This window comes from Eurosta solidaginis, chromosome 1, assembly GCF_040869045.1.
Source record: "Eurosta solidaginis isolate ZX-2024a chromosome 1, ASM4086904v1, whole genome shotgun sequence".
Taxonomy (NCBI): Eukaryota; Metazoa; Arthropoda; class Insecta; order Diptera; family Tephritidae; genus Eurosta; species Eurosta solidaginis.
The window spans coordinates 384,232,186-384,255,451 of record NC_090319.1 but is presented as its reverse complement, the minus strand read 5'-3'; the positions used below and the strand labels follow the sequence as shown (position 1 = coordinate 384,255,451).

The 23,266-nt window shown below is 37.6% G+C and overlaps 1 protein-coding gene across 1 annotated transcript; it reads right to left on the bottom strand.

Moving 5' to 3' along the window:
- Positions 1-2,191: 2,191 nt before the first annotated feature.
- Positions 2,192-18,721, bottom strand: LOC137238373 (uncharacterized). The gene is made up of 6 exons (XM_067763268.1): positions 16,109-18,721; positions 15,899-16,052; positions 10,458-10,582; positions 10,285-10,387; positions 2,558-2,892; positions 2,192-2,474 (listed from the first exon to the last, which is right to left on the bottom strand). Exons 1-6 carry the CDS (start codon positions 18,421-18,423, stop codon positions 2,360-2,362), a joined length of 3,147 nt encoding a protein of 1,048 aa, XP_067619369.1. The 5' UTR covers positions 18,424-18,721; the 3' UTR covers positions 2,192-2,359.
- Between the last annotated feature and the right edge of the window lie 4,545 nt (positions 18,722-23,266).

The window sequence follows — 23,266 nt, the reverse complement described above, 5'->3', positions numbered from 1 at the left end:
ATAAAAATGTATATCAATGTTGAAAATGTGAAGATATAGCCTTGTTTTACTTTAAAGGAATTTGTTTTTGTATGCGGTGCATTAAGTACGCAATTTACAAGTATGTTTAAAGCAAAAGGAATACGATTCCAAATCGATCTGCGTCGTATTTATCTTTTCTATAGATATTGCCCTCATGGGGATTTGGTTGCCACTATTTACTATAGCGACAATGCGACTATCCATTGGCGTTATCAATAAGTCATATGCGAATGAGATAATCCTGATGAAACATTTTCACTGTGCTATTGCAGCTCATTATCCGCTTGAATATCAGCAACATTCCATCAATTAAGTAGCACTTTACGAATATTGTTATTATTTGGCTGCTCGAAAACGCATTGTTATGGTGCTATACATTGTATGCAGTACGTGTTGATGTGGCGCAGGTCTCTTATATCACATATAACTCAGTAGCTGGAAGTGCTTTGATACTACCTAATAAAATTTTTGAGTTCATACAATAAAGTTTTCATTCAAAAATAACCAAAAAATTTGCATACTTTCAGTGAACAATTTTGTTTGCATATTTGCAACTTGTGTATTTTATTTTTATATTCATTTATTTAAGTTTTATTATTTATACACATTAAATGTACCTAACTAGAATACATAGTAAAGAACATACACATATGTTGCATTTATTGAAGTTTTTTATTGTTGTAACGTACATTAAGATATCCTGTTCATACGCTTGTTTATTTTTGCTACAATAGTTTAGTTTGTCATGTTGATTTTATTAAATATTTTATTTTTTTTTTTTTTTTTGTTTTTTGCTTCTTTTGTAGAAGATACATTCAGTATTTAGTAAAAATGGCTTTTTCACGAGACAATTACATAAAATATGTATAAAAAATGAAAATTAAATGTATGCTGTTGGTAAAACGCTAATATATGTAGCTCTCCTTGAAGTTTGAAACAAATGAAATAATTGCATATGCGCGTGCTGGAGTGGTGCTGTTTAGAAGATATTCAGAAAAGATATTTATATACATATATTTTTGAATGAATTGTCAATTAAAATAGAATGCTTTCTCCTTCAAATGCCATAAAAATCGAATGGGCTACAAAACTGCGTACTCACAACAATACTAAAAATTCTTTATGGAAAATTTTTTTTCTATATACTGCCTTTCGGCAATCAGAATAAGGCCGATAATAGTATTTTAATTCAATACTCAATACTGAGTTCTGTATAAAATCAAGTGCCTTGTTTAGGAGATCACAACACGCATATCTTACATGCCTACATAGTTGTATATGAACATACATACATACATACTAGGGCGGGTCGATTTAAAAATCGCTCATTGCTCTGTGAAAATCGTATTCTAGGGATCAAAATAAGAAACTTTGCCGAAGGAACCATACCTCTAAAATGAATTCTGATGTCCCCCCCCCCCCCCCCCCTTGGTTCGAACTTTTGTGTAGGGGCAATTTCAATTCTACCTGCTGTGTCTTGTGGTGGCTTAAAAAAAACACAACAAGCAATTTTACGATCTGCAATTGTGACACAGTGATACCTTCATTTTTTTAAAACGGTTGAATAAAAAACCCACACAACTATGTTTACGACATGCAAATGCATCACTGTGATGCCTTGGTTTTAAAAGGGGGTTGTAAAAACGCTAATTTCTAATATATTTTTTTTAATTTCTTTTCTATTACTAAGTTAAATTCATTTTTCATTTACATATGTTCTGACTAAATAAATTTCTAAAGAGAAAAATAAACTCCAAAAAGAAAAAACATAGGCATTTCAAAGTGAGATTTTTCAAAATTTGCCCCTACGACCCAAAGGGGGGACATCAGAATTCGTTTTAGAGGTATGGTTCCTTCGGCAAAGTTTCTTATTTTGATCCCTAGAATATGATTTTCCCAGAGCAATGGGCGATTTTTTTGCCTCTCCACAAATCGACCCGGCCTAATACATACCCTACAGAAAAAAGGGAGACAGTCGTGCAAAGCGACAATTTTGCAGTACAGATTTACTGACACTGGTGGACCGTGCGACAGATGGCAGCCACACTTCTACCAACAGCGCTTGCATCTGAGCTATATGTATTTTAATTAATTAATCAAGCGCAGTGGCTGGTTTAAAAACGTTTCAAAAAAAGGATATGTGTAAACGTACCAATCATGGTTACAAAAATTATAATTATTCTGATGTATTATAATGCAATTATGCGAATTTAAGAGTTAAAGTATTATTTTAACATGCATATATGTATAGATAATAAAAACTTGTACATTTCAAGAGATAAAAGGTAAGAATTCAGAATAGTAGAACACTTTTCTAAACTAACTAAATAATCTTGAATTAATTGCGGCGCGTACGTCTACGTGAAGGATTTGAGTAAGCCGATGACACATTTGCTGGATTGGGATGTTGACCGCCGTACAAGTTATCAAGGAAGTCATGTAATGATGCTTCGCTTTAAATTAGAAAGAATAAAAAGGAAATAAATAATATAAGATTATATATGGACGAATAGGGGCAATCTTAATTTTAACTTACCTAGGTGGTATATTACGCTTAAATTTTCCACTACTATTACGCTCGTGATGTGCGCCAGGCTGTTGCGTATATGGCTGTTGAGCATTTTGGTGATGTGGTGAATGATGCGCATAAGCAGATGGCTGCTGTTGATGGTGTTGTTGCTGCTGCGGTGTTTGCTGTTGTTGTGCACCACGCACAATGCGATATTGCACCATATGTGAGTTTGGTTCTAAGTGGGAAAGCGCCCCCTTTTGACAGTTGGCCCATTCCGTAATATCATAGACTTTACCCTCCATTAGCGCCAAATATCGCCAACGCAACCCTAACATGCTGGTTTCAGCCCATATATCACCCTAAAAGTATAAATATAAGTGAGCAATATAAAACATTTCTTGTACAGTATTGGGTAAAACGTTTACGAGCGAGGAAAATGCCGAGTTTGCGGTTTTAGCAGTTTTATTTAAAGTCCAATTTTTAATATTGATTGGTAATACCCCAGTAAACACACTTTCTAACATTGGAAAAATAGTGTGATTTTACATTAGAATTGATCCATCAAGCAGGAAAGGCGTGGACAAAAGCGCGCGGCTGCGAAATTTGTAAGATCATGTGCAAAGCCTACGATTTCAGACTCACAAAGTGGCTCATAAATCTGAAGAGAGATTACTTAAGGCTCGCGATGGGCATACTGACTGGACACTGCCCTCTGGCGTCACATGCTTATAAGTTAGGCCTCGTCAGTAACAGCAAGTATAGTAAATGTGAGCTGCAGGAACAAACGGTTGAGCATGTTCTGTGTTCATGACCTGCGCTCGCCAGGTCAAGGCTCCAGCTAGTATTTGCCAAGAGGACGGAGTTATTCTATAACATATGTCCTGGCACCTGATTGGGGTTTTTCCGTTTGGTCGTCAAACAGATTCTGGTAACACTATGGACACATTCAGTTTATGTGAGGTCTTTATTGACCGGCCAGTTCAACCAAACCAAACATTAGAATTCTAATGTAAAATGCCTTTCTAATCGAGAACTAGGTTAGAATTCGATCGTTAAGCGTTTCGCACAACGTTTAAAATTGGTATTTGCAAAATCAGTTTTTCATTTGCAATAATTAAAACTAGTGAGCAAACTGTTGACATGCTATTTGACTGGCATTATGAAGACGTGTCCGCATCCATACCTTAAATCAACGCAGAGCTAATTACTTAAGGTATAAGTGGAAGCGTAATTTTAAGTATGGTTTTGAATTATTATAAGAAGCCTTTGAGTTATATTCATATTAAGTATATAAGCAGAGCTGCTCAACCCCTACACCCTTATAGCACTTTTGTTTTGATTTTGCCCTGAAGAATAGGCACAGATACAAATTCATACTGTGAAAAAATTTCATAGGAATCCTATATGCCCTCACATATAAATTCGATTCATACGAAATTTCCTGAATTTTCTGTGTTTTCTAATAAAAAAAAAAATAAATGTAAGGCACGATAACCTCCGAATAGATCTAAGGCCGAGCTTCTCTTCCAATTGGCGTCGTGCTCCTCTTGATTTTTCCCTACAAATTGGCCGGACGGGACCTACATGTTTTATGCCGACTCCGAACGGCATCTGCAAGGCAGATGAGTTTTCACTGAGAGCTTTTCATGGCAGAAATACAATCGGAGCGCTTGCCAGACACTGCCGAGGGGCGACCCCGCTTAGAAAAATTTCTTCTAATTGAAAAATCTTATTTCTAAAATTTTGATGTTGCTTTGCCCGGGAGTTGAACCCAGGGCATACGGTGTGATAGGCGGAGCACGCTACCATCACACCACGGTGATCGTTTTCTAATACGATCGGTTAAAATATATATATATGTATTTTTTTGTTGAATTTTTCTTTTTCCATAGGCTAATCCGATCTAACCGCTGCTTAGTGCAAATGAAACATTCCCCCTTTTTTCCCGACGTTTCGCTAAAAATTTTTTAGCATCTCCAGGGGCATTTCCATTTTATTTTCTGGTGAAAAAAGAAATTACAAATGTAAGTTTTAATTTAAGAGGCCATTACAAACATATCTTCTTGGCAATCCCAAACATTCGCGTAGATACATACATAGATACATATAACATAGTAAATATACTCACATATATAATTCATATTAAAAATTGCACAATTTTTCATTAAAAAATTACACTTATTAAACATGAAAAACATAAACAATTAAAAACAAAAATATTGGTACCACCTCTTGTGGTAGTGTTGTCAATACTAAAGCGGGAGTCATTGGTGCCGTATGTCGTATCGTTGTAGTCGTATCCCTAACGTAATCAGCTGTTTATCGTTACGACGGTAAACCAAAAACTAATTGGTTGGCTACGATACGGTTACGACCTTAGCGGCACCAATAATCGATTGTATTGATTCCCATAAGGTTGGTTGTTGTTGTTATTGTAAGATTACCGATAAACCACCAATGTCTGCAGCTTAAAGTCTAAATTCTTTTTGTTTATCATGTAGACATAAAATATATGACGAAGCTATTTGATCCGTATCTTCCTTCTTATTTATCGTTTTCTCTCTTTTTTGCAGTATCCTAAGACTGTCCAGTGTGTATCTAGTTTTTTCCCTCTTTTCTTTGTCTAAAATTCTTGTGTTGGCAAAATCAGCTGTGTGTCCAGTGTCTGTTATATGTTGCGATAGGGCGGTGCTGGTACCTGGTACCCAAGGCTCGCTTTGTCGTTCCGATGTACACTTTGTCGCAGCTTTCGTTTTCTTTTCCCTTACATTGTATTTGGTAAACAACATTGCTCTGTTGTTGGATATCGAATTTCATATGAAAGTGCAAAGATAAAGTACTTCCATATGAAGCCAAGGCATTTCGGCATGATATTCAAATTTGTACATTCAAAAATATTGTAGCACTGAGAAAAATTTTAATTCAAAATTTATTCATTACCATTTAAATGAGTTTTTTTTCAATTTAAAAGAGTTTTAGTCTACATATAATTTTGCATATGTATTAGAGGTTTACGCCGATCACTTTAGCGGCGGCGGCGGTGTTCTTACTTTAAAAAGCTTGAGTTTTCTATTTAAAACAATAATATTTAGGAAAGGTTTTGTTTGTATGTATGTATTTAAGGAAATCAACGTGTTGGCCATTTCGGAAAGATCCGGGGGTTTGCCTCAAGATCTCGCAGACCGTTCAAAAATTTTCAGGAGTAGCTCCTTGCGGAGGGATTGTCCCACGTAAGTATTTTTTCCATTCTTTTCGAATATAAATATAAAAACATTGTTTAGAAAAATTTTAGTAAAAATTTTATTAAAATTTTTTTTTTTTAATCTTTTTCAAAGAGAGGCATTTTTCATATTTTTATTTTTAAATAAAAGCTTGATATTTTTCCTTTAAAATGATGGGCGGTGCCACGCTACTACTAATTTTCTATTCTGCGTCATAAGTTCAACTCACCTACCAAGTTTCATCGCTTTATCTGTCTTTGGTAGTGAATTATTGCACTTTTTCGGTTTTTTCGAAATTTTCGATATCGAAAAAGTGGGCGTGGTTATAGTCCGATATCGTTCATTTTAAATAGCGATCTGAGATGTGTGCTCAGGAACCTACATACCAAATTTCATGAAGATACCTCAAAATTTACTCAAGTTATCGTGTTAACGGACGGACGGACATGGCTCAATCAAATTTTTTTCGATCCTGATGATTTTGATATATGGAAGTCTATATCTATCTCGATTCCTTTATACCTGTACAACCAACCGTTATCCAATCAAACTTAATATACTCTGTGAGCTCTGCTCAACTGAGTATAATTATACATACTGGCATTATAATCTATTCAGTTCAAAGTCAATATAGTAGAGTTGTACATACTAATGTTTTTTTTTTTTTTGTTTTTGGGAAATTCTTGGCTGCTAGTAAGCAGGAATAAATGAATGAAATTTTTGTGTTCCAGGTATTGGTTCAGCTGAATGAAAACGAATTGAATGAAATGAATTGGTTGCCTGTTTTTGCATGACTCTCCATAGAACTGAACAAAATCTCTGTTTGAAGTAAGTTTCCTTTGGCCCACTGAGAAAAAGAATCGCAATTAAGAATTTGACTATCCGGTGAAGCTTGTAAACTGGCACGCCTTGCAAGTATTTTCAAGTTTCCGCCAACTCCATCACATGTGGCTTTGCCATGTGCACTAGCATGGAAATGCCATTCTGATGGAATACCGAAATCTTAAGCATAAACAAAAAAAAACTACTTAAAGCGCGCATAAAAAAATTAATACATTTATCTGTACCTCTATGTTAAAAAAAAAAATTTATCAAAGAAATTTTCGGGCAGCATAACAAGATAGGTATCATTTTAAAGGAAAAATATCAAGCTTTTATTTAAAAATAAAAATAAAAATATGAAAAATGCCTCTTTGAAAAAGATTAAAAAAAAAATTCTTTTCATAAAATTTTTACTAAAATTTTTCTAAAAAATTTGTTTGTATTTGTATTCGAAAAGAATGGAAAAAATACTTTAGAAACCGTTTTATTAATTTGTTCTTAGAAAGCCAATTACACGACTTATGATTTATAGAAAAAAGGCTTCCACAAAAAAAATTGAGAATTCAGACGCTTATATCTCCGTAACCATCCAAAATTTAGGAGCGAACTTAAGTGAAATTAACACTACTATATAGCACAGCAATTTCACCAAATTTCATTCAAATCGAAGCGATGAAGCTTTTTAAGTGGAACGGTTGATATACTTTACCCCATATGTACATACATATATTTTTTATGTATAAATTACATTAAAAAACCCTGCCAGCAGTTTTCTTATAATTTTATCGTCTATCGCCAAGAAGTAACTAATTCGATACATCTTGCAGTTAACAGGGCGATAGAAATTCATTTGACAAACAAAACTTATACTTTAACGGAATTTTTTCTCCAAGTAGATATTTAGGCGATGGAGATCTGTAACGTTTTGAATTTTCCTTTTTTCAATTATTTTGAGAACTTTTGCAGTTTGCTTTCGTAGTTTCTTTCTATTCAACAGCTATGTATATTAATGATATTATGCTAATTTTGCGATATTTTCTCATCGTCGCTTCACTACCAGATCTAGGTTTTTAATTTACATTTTTTAATATTTTTTCACAGTATTTTTAATAATAAATTTATAAACCAAAAACAAATAAATAGAAAATAAAATTTAAATCCGTGATCTGGCATTGAACCGACGACTTTTGCACGGTAGTTGAAGACCTAAGCCTCTGTGCCACTGATGTACAAAAGAAGTTGTTGTCAAATTCGCAATATAACATTGACATGGTTAGAACAGAAAGAAGATATGAAAACACAATGCAAATAGAACGTGTACCTTTAGGTTATTCCCCATCATTTTACTTTATGCTTATATATTTTATCATACTTACATATATATAAATGCGAACTTATGTTTATACGGGTCAGATATTTCCTCAAAAAAGGTTTGAGGATTTAGCCCCTAAAAAAAGTGCGGGGATTTTGTGTTGTGGATTTTGGTTATGGGATTTTTTTTTAGGTGGGGATTCTGTGTTTGGGGATTTTTTTTGCGGATTTAGGGGCACTCCCGTTTTTAAGAGCTAAAATTTCCGATGTGCGCACAGTAGCAATCACGACCACCAGTCGCTACCACGCCTCCTGACCCTCACACCATATGCCAGCACAGAAGCTATAGGACTGCGACTTCGAACTCATACCTTCGTCGACGTCACTTTCCTAGAAGCTCTAGGTGTAGCTCCGAAGACTTTCCAACGGATGCTTTTGTCGCACATGCTGCCGAGCTACACCAGAGAAACACCTTGAAACGTTAGGGAGTGACTATTCGGGCAAGGATGCCACCCTCGAAATCGTAAGCAGTCTAAGTGGATGTCATTGAGTAACTCATGGGTGAAAATCATATAATCCTCGGCGCATCTACACAATTAATATTTTACAAGGACCCTGGATAAAATTTTTAAAACGTAGACCAAAGTTTGCCGGCGTTTTTGTTCACAACATTGATTTCAATAGTCTTCGTTAAATGAAAACGATATTTTAGAATGAAAGTCGACCGATTTTAAGTTGAAAGATGTTAACTGCTGTTTTCCGGCATTATGATATAAGCGCGTAGCTTCAGTTTTCAGACTAGTTCGACCGTCCACTACGTTAGGGTAATAGCACACACGGTCATTAGTCCGACTGTCTTGGGAAAGCTTTTGCTTCACCACTTTGAGTGTTCTGGTGAAGGACAAAGCCTCACCTGGTAAATATATGTGCCTACATATTCACATTTGTAAAAGGAGGCGTAACGTGTAGGTGATATTTAAACTTGGTTGATAGGCTATAATTAATGTGATTCACTCCAAGGGACTAGATTTGGATAGGGCCGCCAACTTTAGGAAATGTCAAACGGGGAGACTTGGGTGTTGAAGGATGAAGTGTGAAAATCAAAATTAACACTTCAGACGCTTTGTATAGTTTCGCAAATAAACAACAGATGTTTGAATATAAGCCCAAGTGATTTTTCAAACCCTTCTCATACGTACATATATCCTCAACTTAATTATGAGGTAAGAATCATTTCAAAGGGGTGTTTATGCCCCAGAACCTACTAAAAGGTTTTGCATCACTGATTTCGCGAATTCTTTCAGCCAATCGTAATAAACATTTTTTTGTAAAAATTGGCAGCTTTTTCGGATATTTTGCTTTTTTAACAACTTGAGGACAATTTGAAAACATGTTCACCTTTGGTAATTTTATTTAAATTCATTGTTCATGAAGAATTGAAGAAAAAATATGCAAAGTGAACATATAAATTTATTATATAACTTTTCTTTTAGTGTTTTGTTTTAATTACTTGGTTAATTGGGTGATGCAAAGTCCATGTTAAGCTGACATCGAAAACGCCTGTTTTTTTAAATAAATTTTGAACAGTTAGAAAGAGTTAAATTTCGCAATTAATTTCTTATAACTGGCAGTGATGCGCATCCGTTGATACCATTTTCGACCATATCCGACCAATTTTCGACATGAACAATAATGAAAATATAGTAACGCGCCGATAATTTTGACATTCGGCGGCGGCGTGTGAAAAACGACCAAAATCGGTTGCGGCGGCGGCGTTTATCGGCGGCGTATATCTCTAGTATGTATTGCGATTAGCCCTTCAATATCCAAATTTTTGAACTGCCCTGTATATGAGCTTATATTTCATTAAAAGTATTTGGATATGTAATAAAACAATAAAAATTGCATTGATTTCAAGTAGTTGAAGTAATTGCACATCAACTTAAAATTGGCATTAGAAACTCATTTTAAACTGGCGTAAGAATTCGATTAGGGTTCTAACCTTTTCTCGGTATCGAGAACAAAGTCGCCTATTTGTCGAGAATGCTTTAATTCCCAGTAGTTTCGCAAACTGAACTCTAAGCTTCTACCTTAGAGAAATACATTAAAATTTGTTGCGTATTCTAATCGTTTTCTAACATAACTGTTTGTTGGGACGCGAAACTTACTTTAAGGCGTTAAAACTCGTTTAGCAGACAATACTGTGGAATAACAACCTCGGAGCGATAATGTTATTACCAGGAAAAGTTTCGCGTCATTTTTCATACAGTGCCTATGGTACAGTGACCGCTATTTACAATAAATATGAAAGGCTTAATGCTTCAAACTCGCCACTTTTTAAAGCCAAAAAGTCTTTATCTGATACTTAATTTATAGTTGGACTGTAAATATACGTACTTCTCTTGCTGAATGCCGAATTTTACACGAAGCACACTCTCTTGCAGCATAGTGCGGTCGATCTGTTAATCGACGAGGATGTCGTAATCCACAAGTACTACATCTAAAATTATATATATAGAGTAAAACATTATTTTAATATATGATATACAACTTGCAGCTTTAGTTTTTACCTTATTGTATTGGCAGCTTCAGTTATTTTAGTTTGTAATTGAGATATTAGATCGTGCAGCTCGGTCCACGCTTTTTCAGCGTGTAAGGCCTCAGCTAAACTTTGATCATAGGCAAGACGTTTTTCCTAAAAGTTAGATATAAATAATGTTTTAGGAGCTTACAAAGCTTAGCCAAAATAAGTATAGAAAAAGTGGTTCCAAGGTTGTTGGGAAAATATTTCTAATGGAATTCGAACCTTTTTTCAAGTTTATCAATAAAATTATTCGGATAAATGTTGCGGGATAATACCCTAATTATTACATAACAACTCCGAAATAAACCCCAATCAATACGGGAATAGCGCCAGAAATATTCCGAGATAGTCCCTACATGGTATCCTAGAGAGCCCAGGAATTATAAGGACATGGGCCCGAAGCAATTTCTTAATCAATGTATTGGTTCCTAAATTGCTTCGCACGATCTAAAATAAATCTGAAGTATTAGCGGAGGAAACTCGAACCCAATCCAGAACTGTATCCTAATAGTCCTGATATTACTAAAATGGTTTAAAAATACTTCTGACGTAATCCCGAAAAATAAATAGCCCCCAATTATTTCTAAAGTAACCAAAAAATGTTTCCGAAATAATGTCGAAAAGTATCCCGAAATTGTCACTACACCTATTCCGAAAAAGTCAAACAGTTGTTCCGAAACAAGTCTAAACTGTTTAAAATAATCTCCAACATGCTCCATATATATCCGAACTGATTCCGAAGTAGTACCGACTTGATTACCCGAATTCGGTATAGAATGTTATCAAAGTCACACCAAAAAGATCCAATACTAGTTCCTTAAGGCCTGGGTTTTCGGTGCAACTTTAAACTATAGTTTAAGTTGGCTAGTTTAACCCTTTATTATATTATTATTATTAAACTTTTTCATATATATGCTTCATTTTTCACTGCATTCAAGTATAGCAGTAAGACCAGTTTAAACTGGACACTTTGGCCGTTACATGTTGTTGGGGCGGGATGGCCAAGAAGGTCGCATGTGGTCATAACAAATTGTTCTCGAGATGGTCGGGCTTGGTACCGGAACGTATTGGACCTGCATCCGGCAAAGGATCATCAACATCTATAACACTCCCCAAGGCCTTCGGGGAGTGTCCTTATCGCTACAACAACAAAAACAAGAAATTGAGATCGACAGAGACTCGTCTGCAAACGCCACGGTTTGAAAATTAACCCCCAGTGGGTTAGGGGGTCAGAATATACCCGCGGTAGGTATGCCTGTCGTAAGAGGCGACTAAAATACCAGATTCAAGTGGCTGTGTAGCGCAACCCTTCAGGTTGCCAGCGCAATATAAGCTTTATATCTGGTGTGTTAAAAACCGTCTTTTCCTTAATATAAGTAAGTGCCACACTGTGACGTATGGTAAACTGCTGAGGCCACTTCATACCTGTGCGCTCCAAACTTGAGTATGCGGCTTTCATTTGGCGGCCTTACCACGCAGTTCACATCAACCACCTGGAGCGGGTTCAAAAAATCTTTATGCGCTTCGCGCTTATTTCATTACGATTCTCTGAACCGATCCGTCTTATGAGTCTCGATGCCAACTAATATCATTACTATCCCTAAACAATCGCAGAATTCTTTTGGCCTCGTTCTTCATTTTCGATCTTTTCGCCGGCAAAATTGACTGCGCGTTGCTTCTTGAAAGACTATGCTTAAATACTCCCTGTAGAAACCTCCGCAACTTTGAGATCTTTTTCATAGGGCTGAGTAGAACTGTTTATAACTCAAAAGCGCCTATTAACAGAGCCCTATCAGAAATTAATTGCTTCTCAAGTGTTTTGGATATTGATTTCTCCGACTCAAAATACGCTTTTCAACTTACAACTAAAAAATTACTTAATCTGTAATAATATAGATTCTTTTTGCTAGTGTTTTCAATAGCTTAATAAGAGCTGGTTTCTGTAATTTAGTCATAAGTGTCTGTACTAAACATTTGTTACTAGACTAAATAAATAAATAAATAAACCAAATTGTCAACCTCACCTATCCGCGGCGAATCCTGTTTCACTAACAGACGAGGCTCTGGCGACCCCAAACTCCTCATGGCACTTGGGGGTGGGCAGGGAGGGATGACCTGAATGTGGCCATATAAATCGTTCCCGAGATGCTCGGGCTAGCACCTTAATGGTGCTGTTACCGGAACGTACCGGATCTGTATCCGGCAAAGGACCATCACATCGATAACACTCACCAAAGCCTTCGGGGAGCAGCTTTATCGCTACAACAACACCTTGACTATTGGATTGGAGAAGCTATAAATTGGGCTGCATCTTACGATAGGCATACCTTCCGCGGGTACATCCCGCTGGGGTGTTGGCCATTACATAAAAGTTCATTACTCCTCTTATCTATGGCATTCAAATTTGCGGGCGGACAGTAGGGGCGAGATGTTGGCGGATCAAATAGAAGAAACGACGTTCTGCACAATAAACGGAGACGCCCCCACACGTATGGTAGGAAGCTGTCACAGTTCGCCAGATATCTCAATCGTGAGCGCAGAACTCGTAAACTGCGTCAACTGGCAGCCGATGGTATCATTGGCATCCGACCACCTGCCTATACTTGTTTCGCTCGAGCGTACCGCCGACTTCATCGTCACCGAAAAACGCACTTTCATAAACTTTAAAAAAGGAAAGTGGGAAGAATATAAATCCTTTACAGACAATCTCTTTGCTGCCCTCCCTATCCCGACTGATGCCCGCCAAGGGGAGCGTGCCTTCCGCAAGGTCATTGAATCCGCCTCGGCACGTTTCATTCCCGCCGGGAGAATTCCCGAAATCCGGCCCCACTTCCCGGCGGAGGCCGCAAACTTAGCGAGAGAACGTGACGTTATAAGGCAGCTTGATCCAGGCGACTCCCAAATAAGGGATATAAACCAACGCATCAGATTGCTTGTGGATGAACACAAGCGGGCGAAATGGGAGGAGCACCTAAGAGGTTGTAACCTCTCTACCGGTGTGGGTAAATTTTGGTCCACCGTAAAGTCCCTATCGAATCCGACTAAGCACAAAGACAAAGTTTCCATCGCCTTTGGCGACAAAGTGCTGTCGGATGCGAAAAAATGCGCGAGCGCTTTCTGCCGACAATATATAATGCATTCTACGGTCGACAAAGTTAGACGGAGGGCCAACAGACACGCACATAAACACAAATTCAGCGCGTCACCAATCACCATCACCGCTAAAGAGGTTGAGGACGCCATTGGTCGCGCTAAACCATCCAAAGCAGTGGGCCCAGACGGCATAGCCATGCCGATGCTTAAAAGCCTAGGGAAAGAGGGTTTCAAATATTTAGCGCAGGTCTTCAACCTGTCTCTTTCCACCTTTGTCATACCCGAGAAATGGAGAATGGCCAAGGTGGTCCCGCTACTAAAGCCTGGTAAACCAGCTAACATAGGAGAGTCGTATCGTCCGATATCTCTCCTATCGCCAGTAGCAAAGACGCTCGAAGCCATTTTGCTCCCTTATTTCCAAGCAAATTTGCAACTAGCCTCCCATCAGCATGGCTTCAGAAAACTCCATAGCACTACCTCCGCGCTAAATGCCATCAGCACCCAGATAAATTGCGGTTTAAATCAAAACCCCCACCATAGAACAGTACTCGTAGCGCTAGACCTATCAAAAGCTTTTGATACGGTCAACCATGGCTCGTTACTGCAAGACCTGGAAGGGTCTACCCTTCCCCCATGTCTTAAAAGGTGGACCGCAAATTATCTGGGTGGTCGGCAGGCATCGGTGCTATTTAGAAACGAAACATCAAAGCCAAGGATAATTAAACAAGGGGTGCCACAGGGTGGTGTCCTATCCCCACTTTTGTTTAATTTCTACATATCTAAGCTACCTTCACCACCGGAAGGAGTCACAATCGTTTCCTACGCCGATGACTGCACAGTAATGGCCACAGGCCCAGGCCCACAGATCGATGAGCTATGCAATAAAATAAACGGCTACCTCCCTGATCTCTCCAGTTTTTTCGCCTCGCGAAACCTGGCATTATCACCGACTAAATCTTCCGCGACCTTATTTACAACATGGACGTCCCAAATGTCGACCATTTTGAACATCCACGTCGATGGCTCTACGCTACCGACTGTCCTACACCCCAAAATCTTGGGTGTGACGTTTGATCAGGATCTACATTTTGGTGAGCACGCAGCCGCAATTGTTCCGAGAATTCAGAGCCGTAACAAAATCCTCAAATCCCTTGCTGGCAGTACCTGGGGAAAAGATAAAGAAACGCTCATGACTACATACAAAGCAATTAGCCAGCCGATTACGTGCTACGCGTCACCCATATGGTCGCCAAGCCTAAAAATTACCCACTGGAAGAAGCTACAGGCCTGCCAAAATACTGCTCTCAGAATTGCCACGGGCTGTCTTCTTATGTCCCCAGAACACCATCTACATAATGAGGCGAGAATACTCCCCATCAGGGAAAGAAACGATATGCTGACCAAACAGTTCCTGTTGAATACCCAGAAACCTGGGCATCCCAACAGACATCTGATTGACGAGCCAGCACCACCTAGGGGCTTAAGGAGTCATCTCCGTAAGCATTTTGAGGAAATACGGCATCTGAGAACACAGCCGTATGAAGCGAAAAAACATAAGCAGGTCCTTGGTGAACTCCACAAACAGGCGTCGGACCTTTATGCCGGGAATTGCCCGGTGAACCCAGTACTCAAAGTAAAGTATCCAAAACTTGCGGAAGAGGAACGCATACTCCCCAGGGAAACGCGTGTCACTCTGGCTCAACTTCGTTCTGGATACTGTAACAGGTTAAACTCTTACCTATCCAGAATCAACCCCGACATACAAAATGTATGCCCCGCTTGCAATGTGTCCCCACATGACACCAACCATCTCTTTAATTGTAATGTGGAACCAACGCCTCTAACACCCCTTTCCCTATGGTCCACCCCTGTTGAAACAGCAAGTTTCCTTGGACTCCCGTTAGAGGATATTGATGACAGTTTGTGATCGGTCGCGTCTGTTAGGTGGGGCGAAGCACTGCTACAACAACAACAACAACAACAACTCCTCTTACAACTGCAGGTTAATCTTAAACAAGATTTCGAACAGATCTTTAAATTATCCCGAAAGCCTCTTAATAACAAACAGTCCAATTAAAAATCTAAATTTAGACTTATTGCAGAAATTAAACTACAAAATAGTTATATAATGTTGTTCCAAAGTATTATAAAACTCTCGCCTAATCTACCGGAACGTACTGGATCTGCATCCGGCAAAGGGCCATCAACTCGATAACACTCCCCAAGGCCTTCGGGGAGTGTCCGTATCGCTACAACAACAACAACAACAATTTCCTGTTACAACATCCACAAAAGAGACTTGCAAATATAAAATATTTAAACATTGAACATTACCGGCTGTCCAATCAACTCAAAAGCGCGTTGAAGTATTTTGAAAGCTTCTTCAGCACCTGCTTGCTTATTCTTATCCGGATGTACTAAAACGGCAATCTTTTTATAGTGCTTACGTATTTGTTCCTGTGAACTATCAGGCGGTACCCCAAGTATGCTAAAATTATAATAAAGTTAAATTGGTTAAAGCAAAAATATAATTCTCAAACCTACCTATACGCATCTTTTCCTTTACAATTAAGTAGCAAATACATAGCTTCTTCACCCGTCTGAGGCAGTCGTCCATTTTTCATATTTTCCGTTGTTGGCTCAGGCGGTTTTTTCTGATAGAAACGCCGCCAGAAAGCCCATTGCGAATTTTTTTTGAAACGTGCATCAAATTTCCGCCAATAATTCTTCAACCAAATACCTGGTTTATTCGAGTTCTGTTTAAAATCTTTACGCAATTGATGGGCATACATAATACCACATTCACACGCATGCAACAAACGATCATAGGCAACACTACAACCTAGCACCACAATATCATATATTAAATAGAATAGCCATGTCAATGCCATTATAGTATATTCCAGCCAAGCGCGTAAAAACTTTTTTGCTAATTCATAGTTTCTATTCGATGAGGCAGCAGACATGTTGCCGTAGGATGTGTGAGCATTTTTGCTACGTTTCGAGGAATAGGAATAGGAGGAATTTGTGTTAGTATTATTATACCGTGTGCGTGACTGATTTGTATTGAAAGTTGTTGAAGTGTTGCTAGTAGTCGTGTTAAATGAAGATGCAGATTTGTTGGATTTGCGTGCTGTTGTTGTCGATGATGAGCTATTGCTGTTGTTGACAGATATGGGCACAAAACCAACATTATTTGTTGCTCTAGATCCACGTTCATCGCTAGCATTAGTTTTTGCTGCAATATTATAGTAACCATTAAAATCTTTGTCAATGTTCGATTTTGGACTTTTTGCGGAATTCATTTCATTTTTATTTATGTCAATATCGCCGCGTTTATTATTGATGCGTTTTTTACCACCATTACTATTGACGTTGTTAGCTTTATTAATACCATTATCAGCAATATTTGATTTTTGGTTACTCTTTTGACCCTGCTTCAGTTGAGTACAGCTTGTAGAATTGATGTTAACGCTGTTGTTGGAGCGCTTGTTGTTTTTTATACCAGTCTGCAGTTGTTGAATATTCTCTTTATTTTCATGTATTGGCGATTTTTTACCTGCGCGCCCCAATGCGCTACCTTCATCCACCATCGACATCGGTCTACGTGAGACGCCACTGTAATGCCCATTTTCGGCGACATTCTTTTCAACTTTCCTTTCCCCCACTGAAGTTTTTCCATTTTTACCAGATGCATTATTGATACTATTATTAATAAATTGTGTGCTATCTAATTGTTGATTATTCATTTTGCTTAAAACATCTGAATAGGACATACGCATTGGTTTTACTTCTGCAACAATACGTTTCTTGCCTTCTGGAGTTGTATTCAAATGTGTTGTTGGCGTTGGTACTATTAAGGTGACATTAATTGATGTATTTGCGACATCAGTCGCTGTCTCTTTGCATTCATTTTGGTCTTTACTAGATGACATGACTATGGGCGGCTTTTGTGTTGCAGGCAATACTGGCATAGTTTGAGTAAGATTTGTTGCAGCACTCACTGTGCTTGAAGCTAACAGTTCAGCAGTGAAATGTGCATCATTGGTTGTTGTAAGCATATTAGAACCTTCTGGTCCTTTGATAAAATTAGATGATGGCTCGGGGCTAAACAATACTGTTGGTGTTTGCATTGGTAGTTGTTGTATTGGTGCACCTGTTACATTGGGAGACCAATTGCTGACCAGTTTATTTATAATCATATTTGTAGTTGGTGTCGTGTTCGAAGTTTGCTGCATCAGTGGTTCTTCGTGATTATTCAACATTAGGATAGGCGCTTGCGGTGACATATGAGGCGCTGATGTTTTCATGTCAGTACGCCCGAGTGTTGTTTGGTTGTCGGGAGTGGACATTAGAGTATTGCTTGAAAATAGTTCATAACTATTGAAGTATTGTGGTGGTTGTGATTGCGGTTTGCGCATATGATACGTTGGTTGTGTTTGATGATGAAATTGTTGTGATTGGGTTTGGGCGTGATATAAAGCATTGGTTTCATTAGACATTCCGACAGCAGCAGCAACAGCGGTAGCGTTTTCCTGGCAGTGATATACTTTCAGAAAATTTCCATGACCTACTGGCAACACAGAATATGTCTCTGGATGTCCCGGTTGTGTTGCGTACGTGTTGTAATAATATTCATTATAATGTTGGTGAATTGCAGGTGGTGGCGGTGCGGGTGGCTGCTGTTGTTGTTGGGGCTGTGCTTGCGGTGATATATATGGTGTGCCCATTAGCAGAGTTTGTGTGGGAAGGGTTGAAGCGCTAATACGGTGCTGGGATAACAACTGCGGCATGGCCTCAACTCCGACGGGCAGAGCGAGGAATGCATCCTCGTTGTGAGCGCCATTATGCGTGGACATGACAAACACCGTTCACACGCTGTTGCTTTGTTAAGCGACACAGCTACAAGCATAAATGGTGTTCATCAAACCACGCCGTTCTTGTGTCCTAAATTTATTTTTCTTTTTCCAGCATTCAAAGCTCTCTTTTGTGAAATTTTCGTCTGGAAAGCTAACTTGGGTCGTTTTCTCTATATTAAATAACGCGATTATTAAATTTATCTACAGCACTTTTTATAACAATTGGATGTTCTTTACTTTTTACATAAATACGAATTCTGGATATTCGTGGACAGAAAAGTCGACATAACAAAACGTCAAAAATGAAATAGCCACAGAAGCAAGCTGCGGTTAGGGGTTAAATAAAAAAAAACATTGCTTTTTCACCACATTAGTTTTGTTACTTACAAAGACATTTCCCGTCTTCCAGTGAGTTTTACAGCTCCGGCTCACGCTCAATTCTCACGGGAATGATCTCGATCATTGAGAGACTTGAGAAGCAGATGTCGTGAAATTTTCGCACACGTGAAATGTGATAGGCAGATGTCGCCGCTGTTTTTCATTTAACTCATACGGCGAACGGCTAAGCAGCGACATCTATTTTTGAAAAAGTAGGTTTATTAAAGGTAGCCTTGCCAAACCAATAAGAAGTAATTATGGCCCCTATTATGAGACAAATTCGATCTTCGACTGTGGTCGAAAGAGCTGATCGAACGAATTTTCATTCGGTATTACGACGCGCGTTCGATGAAGGCAAGCATTATTGTGAATTTCGATAAATTCAAAAGTTCACAATAGCACATTTCCAATACTCTGTGAAATAAAATAGAATAAATAAACAAAAGCAGAACTAGTTATTAAATGCAAATATTAAAAATAAAAGTATGACTACAACGGAATTGTGGTTTGATGATTCGTCAGATGAAGAGGAAAGCTTACTGGAGCTAGCCAGAAGTAGGAGACGGGTAAGATGGTTCAAATCTTTTGGAAGTGAATTCCACCACGTAAGTGTAGCTTTCTAAATAAGTTGTTAAATTGTTGAAATTATAAGTTTTGTTTATAGATTTATTCAAAATTTCAGACTGACCAAAGAAGCGTTCATGGACTTGTTGTCCAGTACAGATGAACTGCTGCAGGAATGCATAAGAGCCGAGTCTATTCCTAATATTTTTTAATTTTGGCAACAGTTCTCCAACTGAGTGTTGGAAACGAAAATGCACTCGGACTTGCCCAGCCGACTGTGTCTGTGGTGCTATCAAAGGTGTTCAATGTCTTGGAAAATTTTATTTGTGAAAGATGAATAAAATTGAATTACGAGGAGGCTGAGCTGCATCAAGCAAAGTTGCATTTCTATAATGTGCAAGTTCCTTTGCTACATAATTGAAACCAATCTTTCAAGCTGTTGCTTTGTACTCACGACCTTGGACCTATATAAAATTAATTCAAATATATGTTTTTTGCTGGCTCAAGGTCCAAATTAAAACACAAACGTTTCGTCTTTTTTGTCAATATATTTCGGTTACACTTCGGTAACCATCCTCAGGACACTATTAACAATATAAAAACATCACAATATAAAACAATGTACAATATAAAAAATTTTTGTAAACAAAAAATCACATACATGATAAATATCCGATCCGTCTAATGTGTCTACTGTTGTCGCTTGCTCTCTAACAAATGCCTGTACAAATGTGCGCTGTGGTCTATGTCCGTTTTATAATTCATTCGTATGTTTGTAGGTACGTTGATTATGTGAAGCATTTACAATGTAAAACGTTTACCGTAGTGTTGTTCTTGTTCAAGTATAGTTGCTCTGTCAAAGTTAGGAGAATGCCCGGTGCTTTTACAGTGGGACATAAGGGCTGTTTTATGAAAGTTTGTGTTGTGGGACTGTTTGTAGTCAGACTTGTGTTGTGACAGTCTGGTTTTTAACTATCCTTTTGTTGTACCCACATATATGCTATTACATGGCTCATCTGTTTTACCGTTACATGGAATTTTGTAAACAACGTTACTTTTTTCGGGTGTTGGAATTCTCTGTTTAGTTCTATTAAATATATTCTTTAAAGTATTAATTGGTTTATGAGCTATTCTCACTTTTCCTTTATTATAACAATCAGATCTCGCTACACGTTCTGACAATTCAGGTACATATGTTAATGATTTGAATATTTTCACCCTTTCTGAGTTATTTTGATGGGTTTTTGTTGCAGATCGCCTTAATAGAGAATTTATAACCGATTTCGGAAAATCATTGTCTTTTAGTAATGATCTTATTTCTGTTTTTATCTCTTTGTGGTATATTTCGTCAGATGTTTGTAGCATTCGATGTATACAGGCCCTTGCTGTATTCATTATCATCGTTTTGGGGTGCTTTGAATTACGGTCTGCCAAAAATACACAAAACAGGAACACCACTCAGACCAATTTGCTCAGCTGTCGGATCGCCATCTTACAGCTTATGCAAATACATCGTCGACATATTGAAAAATGTAACTTCAAAGTCAGTCTATAGTGTTAAAAATACAATGGAATTTAAAGAACGGATTAATAACACGCTAATTTGTGACGACGAAAAACTTGTCTCCTTTGATGTGGTTTCACTTTTTCCCAGCATACCAATACAGCTGGCATTAGATGTAATTCGAAATAAATGGTCAACGATAAAGGAACACACCAAAATACCAAAACAAATATTTATGGAAATTGTAACATTTTGTATTCAGGAAAATAGGTATTTTAAATTTAACGATGTGGTATACACGCAGCTAAAAGGACTACCAATGGGATCACCAACATCCCCAGTGATTGCAGATATCATAATGGAGGAACTCTTAGAAAAAACGATAACAGGATTACGACGTCCCCCAAGACTACTGACAAAATATGTTGACGACTTATTTGCCATAGTTAACGAAAATGAAGTACAAGACACACTGAGCGCACTAAATTCGTTTGACAAGCATATAAAGTTCACGATAGAGCTAGAAGAAAACGGAAAATTAGCTTATCTGGATTCAATAATCATTAGAAGACAAAATCAATTAAAATTAAAGTGGTATCAAAAGCCAACCGCATCTGGACGAATCATCAGCTTCAATTCAAAGCACCCCAAAACGATGATAATGAATACAGCAAGGGCCTGTATACATCGAATGCTACAAACATCTGACGAAATATACCACAAAGAGATAAAAACAGAAATAAGATCATTACTAAAAGACAATGATTTTCCGAAATCGGTTATAAATTCTCTATTAAGGCGATCTGCAACAAAAACCCATCAAAATAACTCAGAAAGAGCGAAAATATTCAAATCATTAACATATGTACCTGAATTGTCAGAACGTGTAGCGAGATCTGATTGTTATAATAAAGGAAAAGTGAGAATAGCTCATAAACCAATTAATACTTTAAAGAATATATTTAATAGAACTAAACAGAGAATTCCAACACCCGAAAAAAGTAACGTTGTTTACAAAATTCCATGTAACGGTAAAACAGATGAGCCATGTAATAGCATATATGTGGGTACAACAAAGGGAAAGTTAAAAACCAGACTGTCACAACACAAGTCTGACTACAAACAGTTCCACAACACAAACTTTCATAAAACAGCCCTTATGTCCCACTGTAAAAGCACCGGGCATTCTCCTAACTTTGACAGAGCAACTATACTTGAACAAGAACAACACTACGGTAAACGTTTTACATTGTAAATGCTTCACATAATCAACGTACCTACAAACATACGAATGAATTATAAAACGGACATAGACCACAGCGCACATTTGTACAGGCATTTGTTAGAGAGCAAGCGACAACAGTAGACACATTAGACGGATCGGATATTTATCATGTATGTGATTTTTTGTTTACAAAAATTTTTTATATTGTACATTGTTTTATATTGTGATGTTTTTATATTGTTAATAGTGTCCTGAGGATGGTTACCGAAGTGTAACCGAAATATATTGACAAAAAAGACGAAACGTTTGTGTTTTAATTTGGACCTTGAGCCAGCAAAAAACATATATTAGAATATAAAGGTCGCTAAATCATCAATTAATTCAAATAGTTTAAAATTACAAGTAGGTAGTAAAAAAGTAGAACATAAATACAAAAACTTACATTTTAAACAATTCTTTTTCTATTCGATACAGCATCGACTACAAATTTCTATTCGCTTGAAAATTAGATACACAACGAAAATTTCGACAGAGATGAGTTGTCATAATACCAATTTCAAATTCGATTTTCGATGTTCGATAGCCAGCGAAGATCGAAGATCGAATAATGCTCATAATAGGGGCCTATATCTGGCTCACAAATTTAACCAGACTTCTGTCTGGATTTATCTGGATCAAATCGTTGTTGTTGCATTTACATGCAAAATTATTTATCTGGCTCAGGATTTTGCCACCGGATGACGGCAAATATTGTCTTATCCCTTCAAAAAACGCGAATACTCCATAAATAGTGTGAGCAATACTCCTTTAGGAGTATAGGTGTGTCCCAAAACTAATCTGTATTCATACAAAAAATGTGCTCCAATTAACATTGCAAAGTCCTAGGAAAGGAGTAGGTGATCCCACTCTCGCTTTTTTTGTGAGTATTCCATAGAGTACATACGTGAGAGTACTTTCCAAAGTACTTTCACTGTAGTACTCCATGGAGCACCCACAAAGGATCATATACCAAAGCACTAAAGAGGAATTGTGTCGGAAAGAATTATCGGAGTGAATTTAATTTAAAATGAAAGTAAATGAAGAGGGGCAATACAACTTTTATATTTTATACTACGAATATTCTTATATTAGCCGTGTTTTTTAACACGCGTATATCCGTTTATGCTTAAACT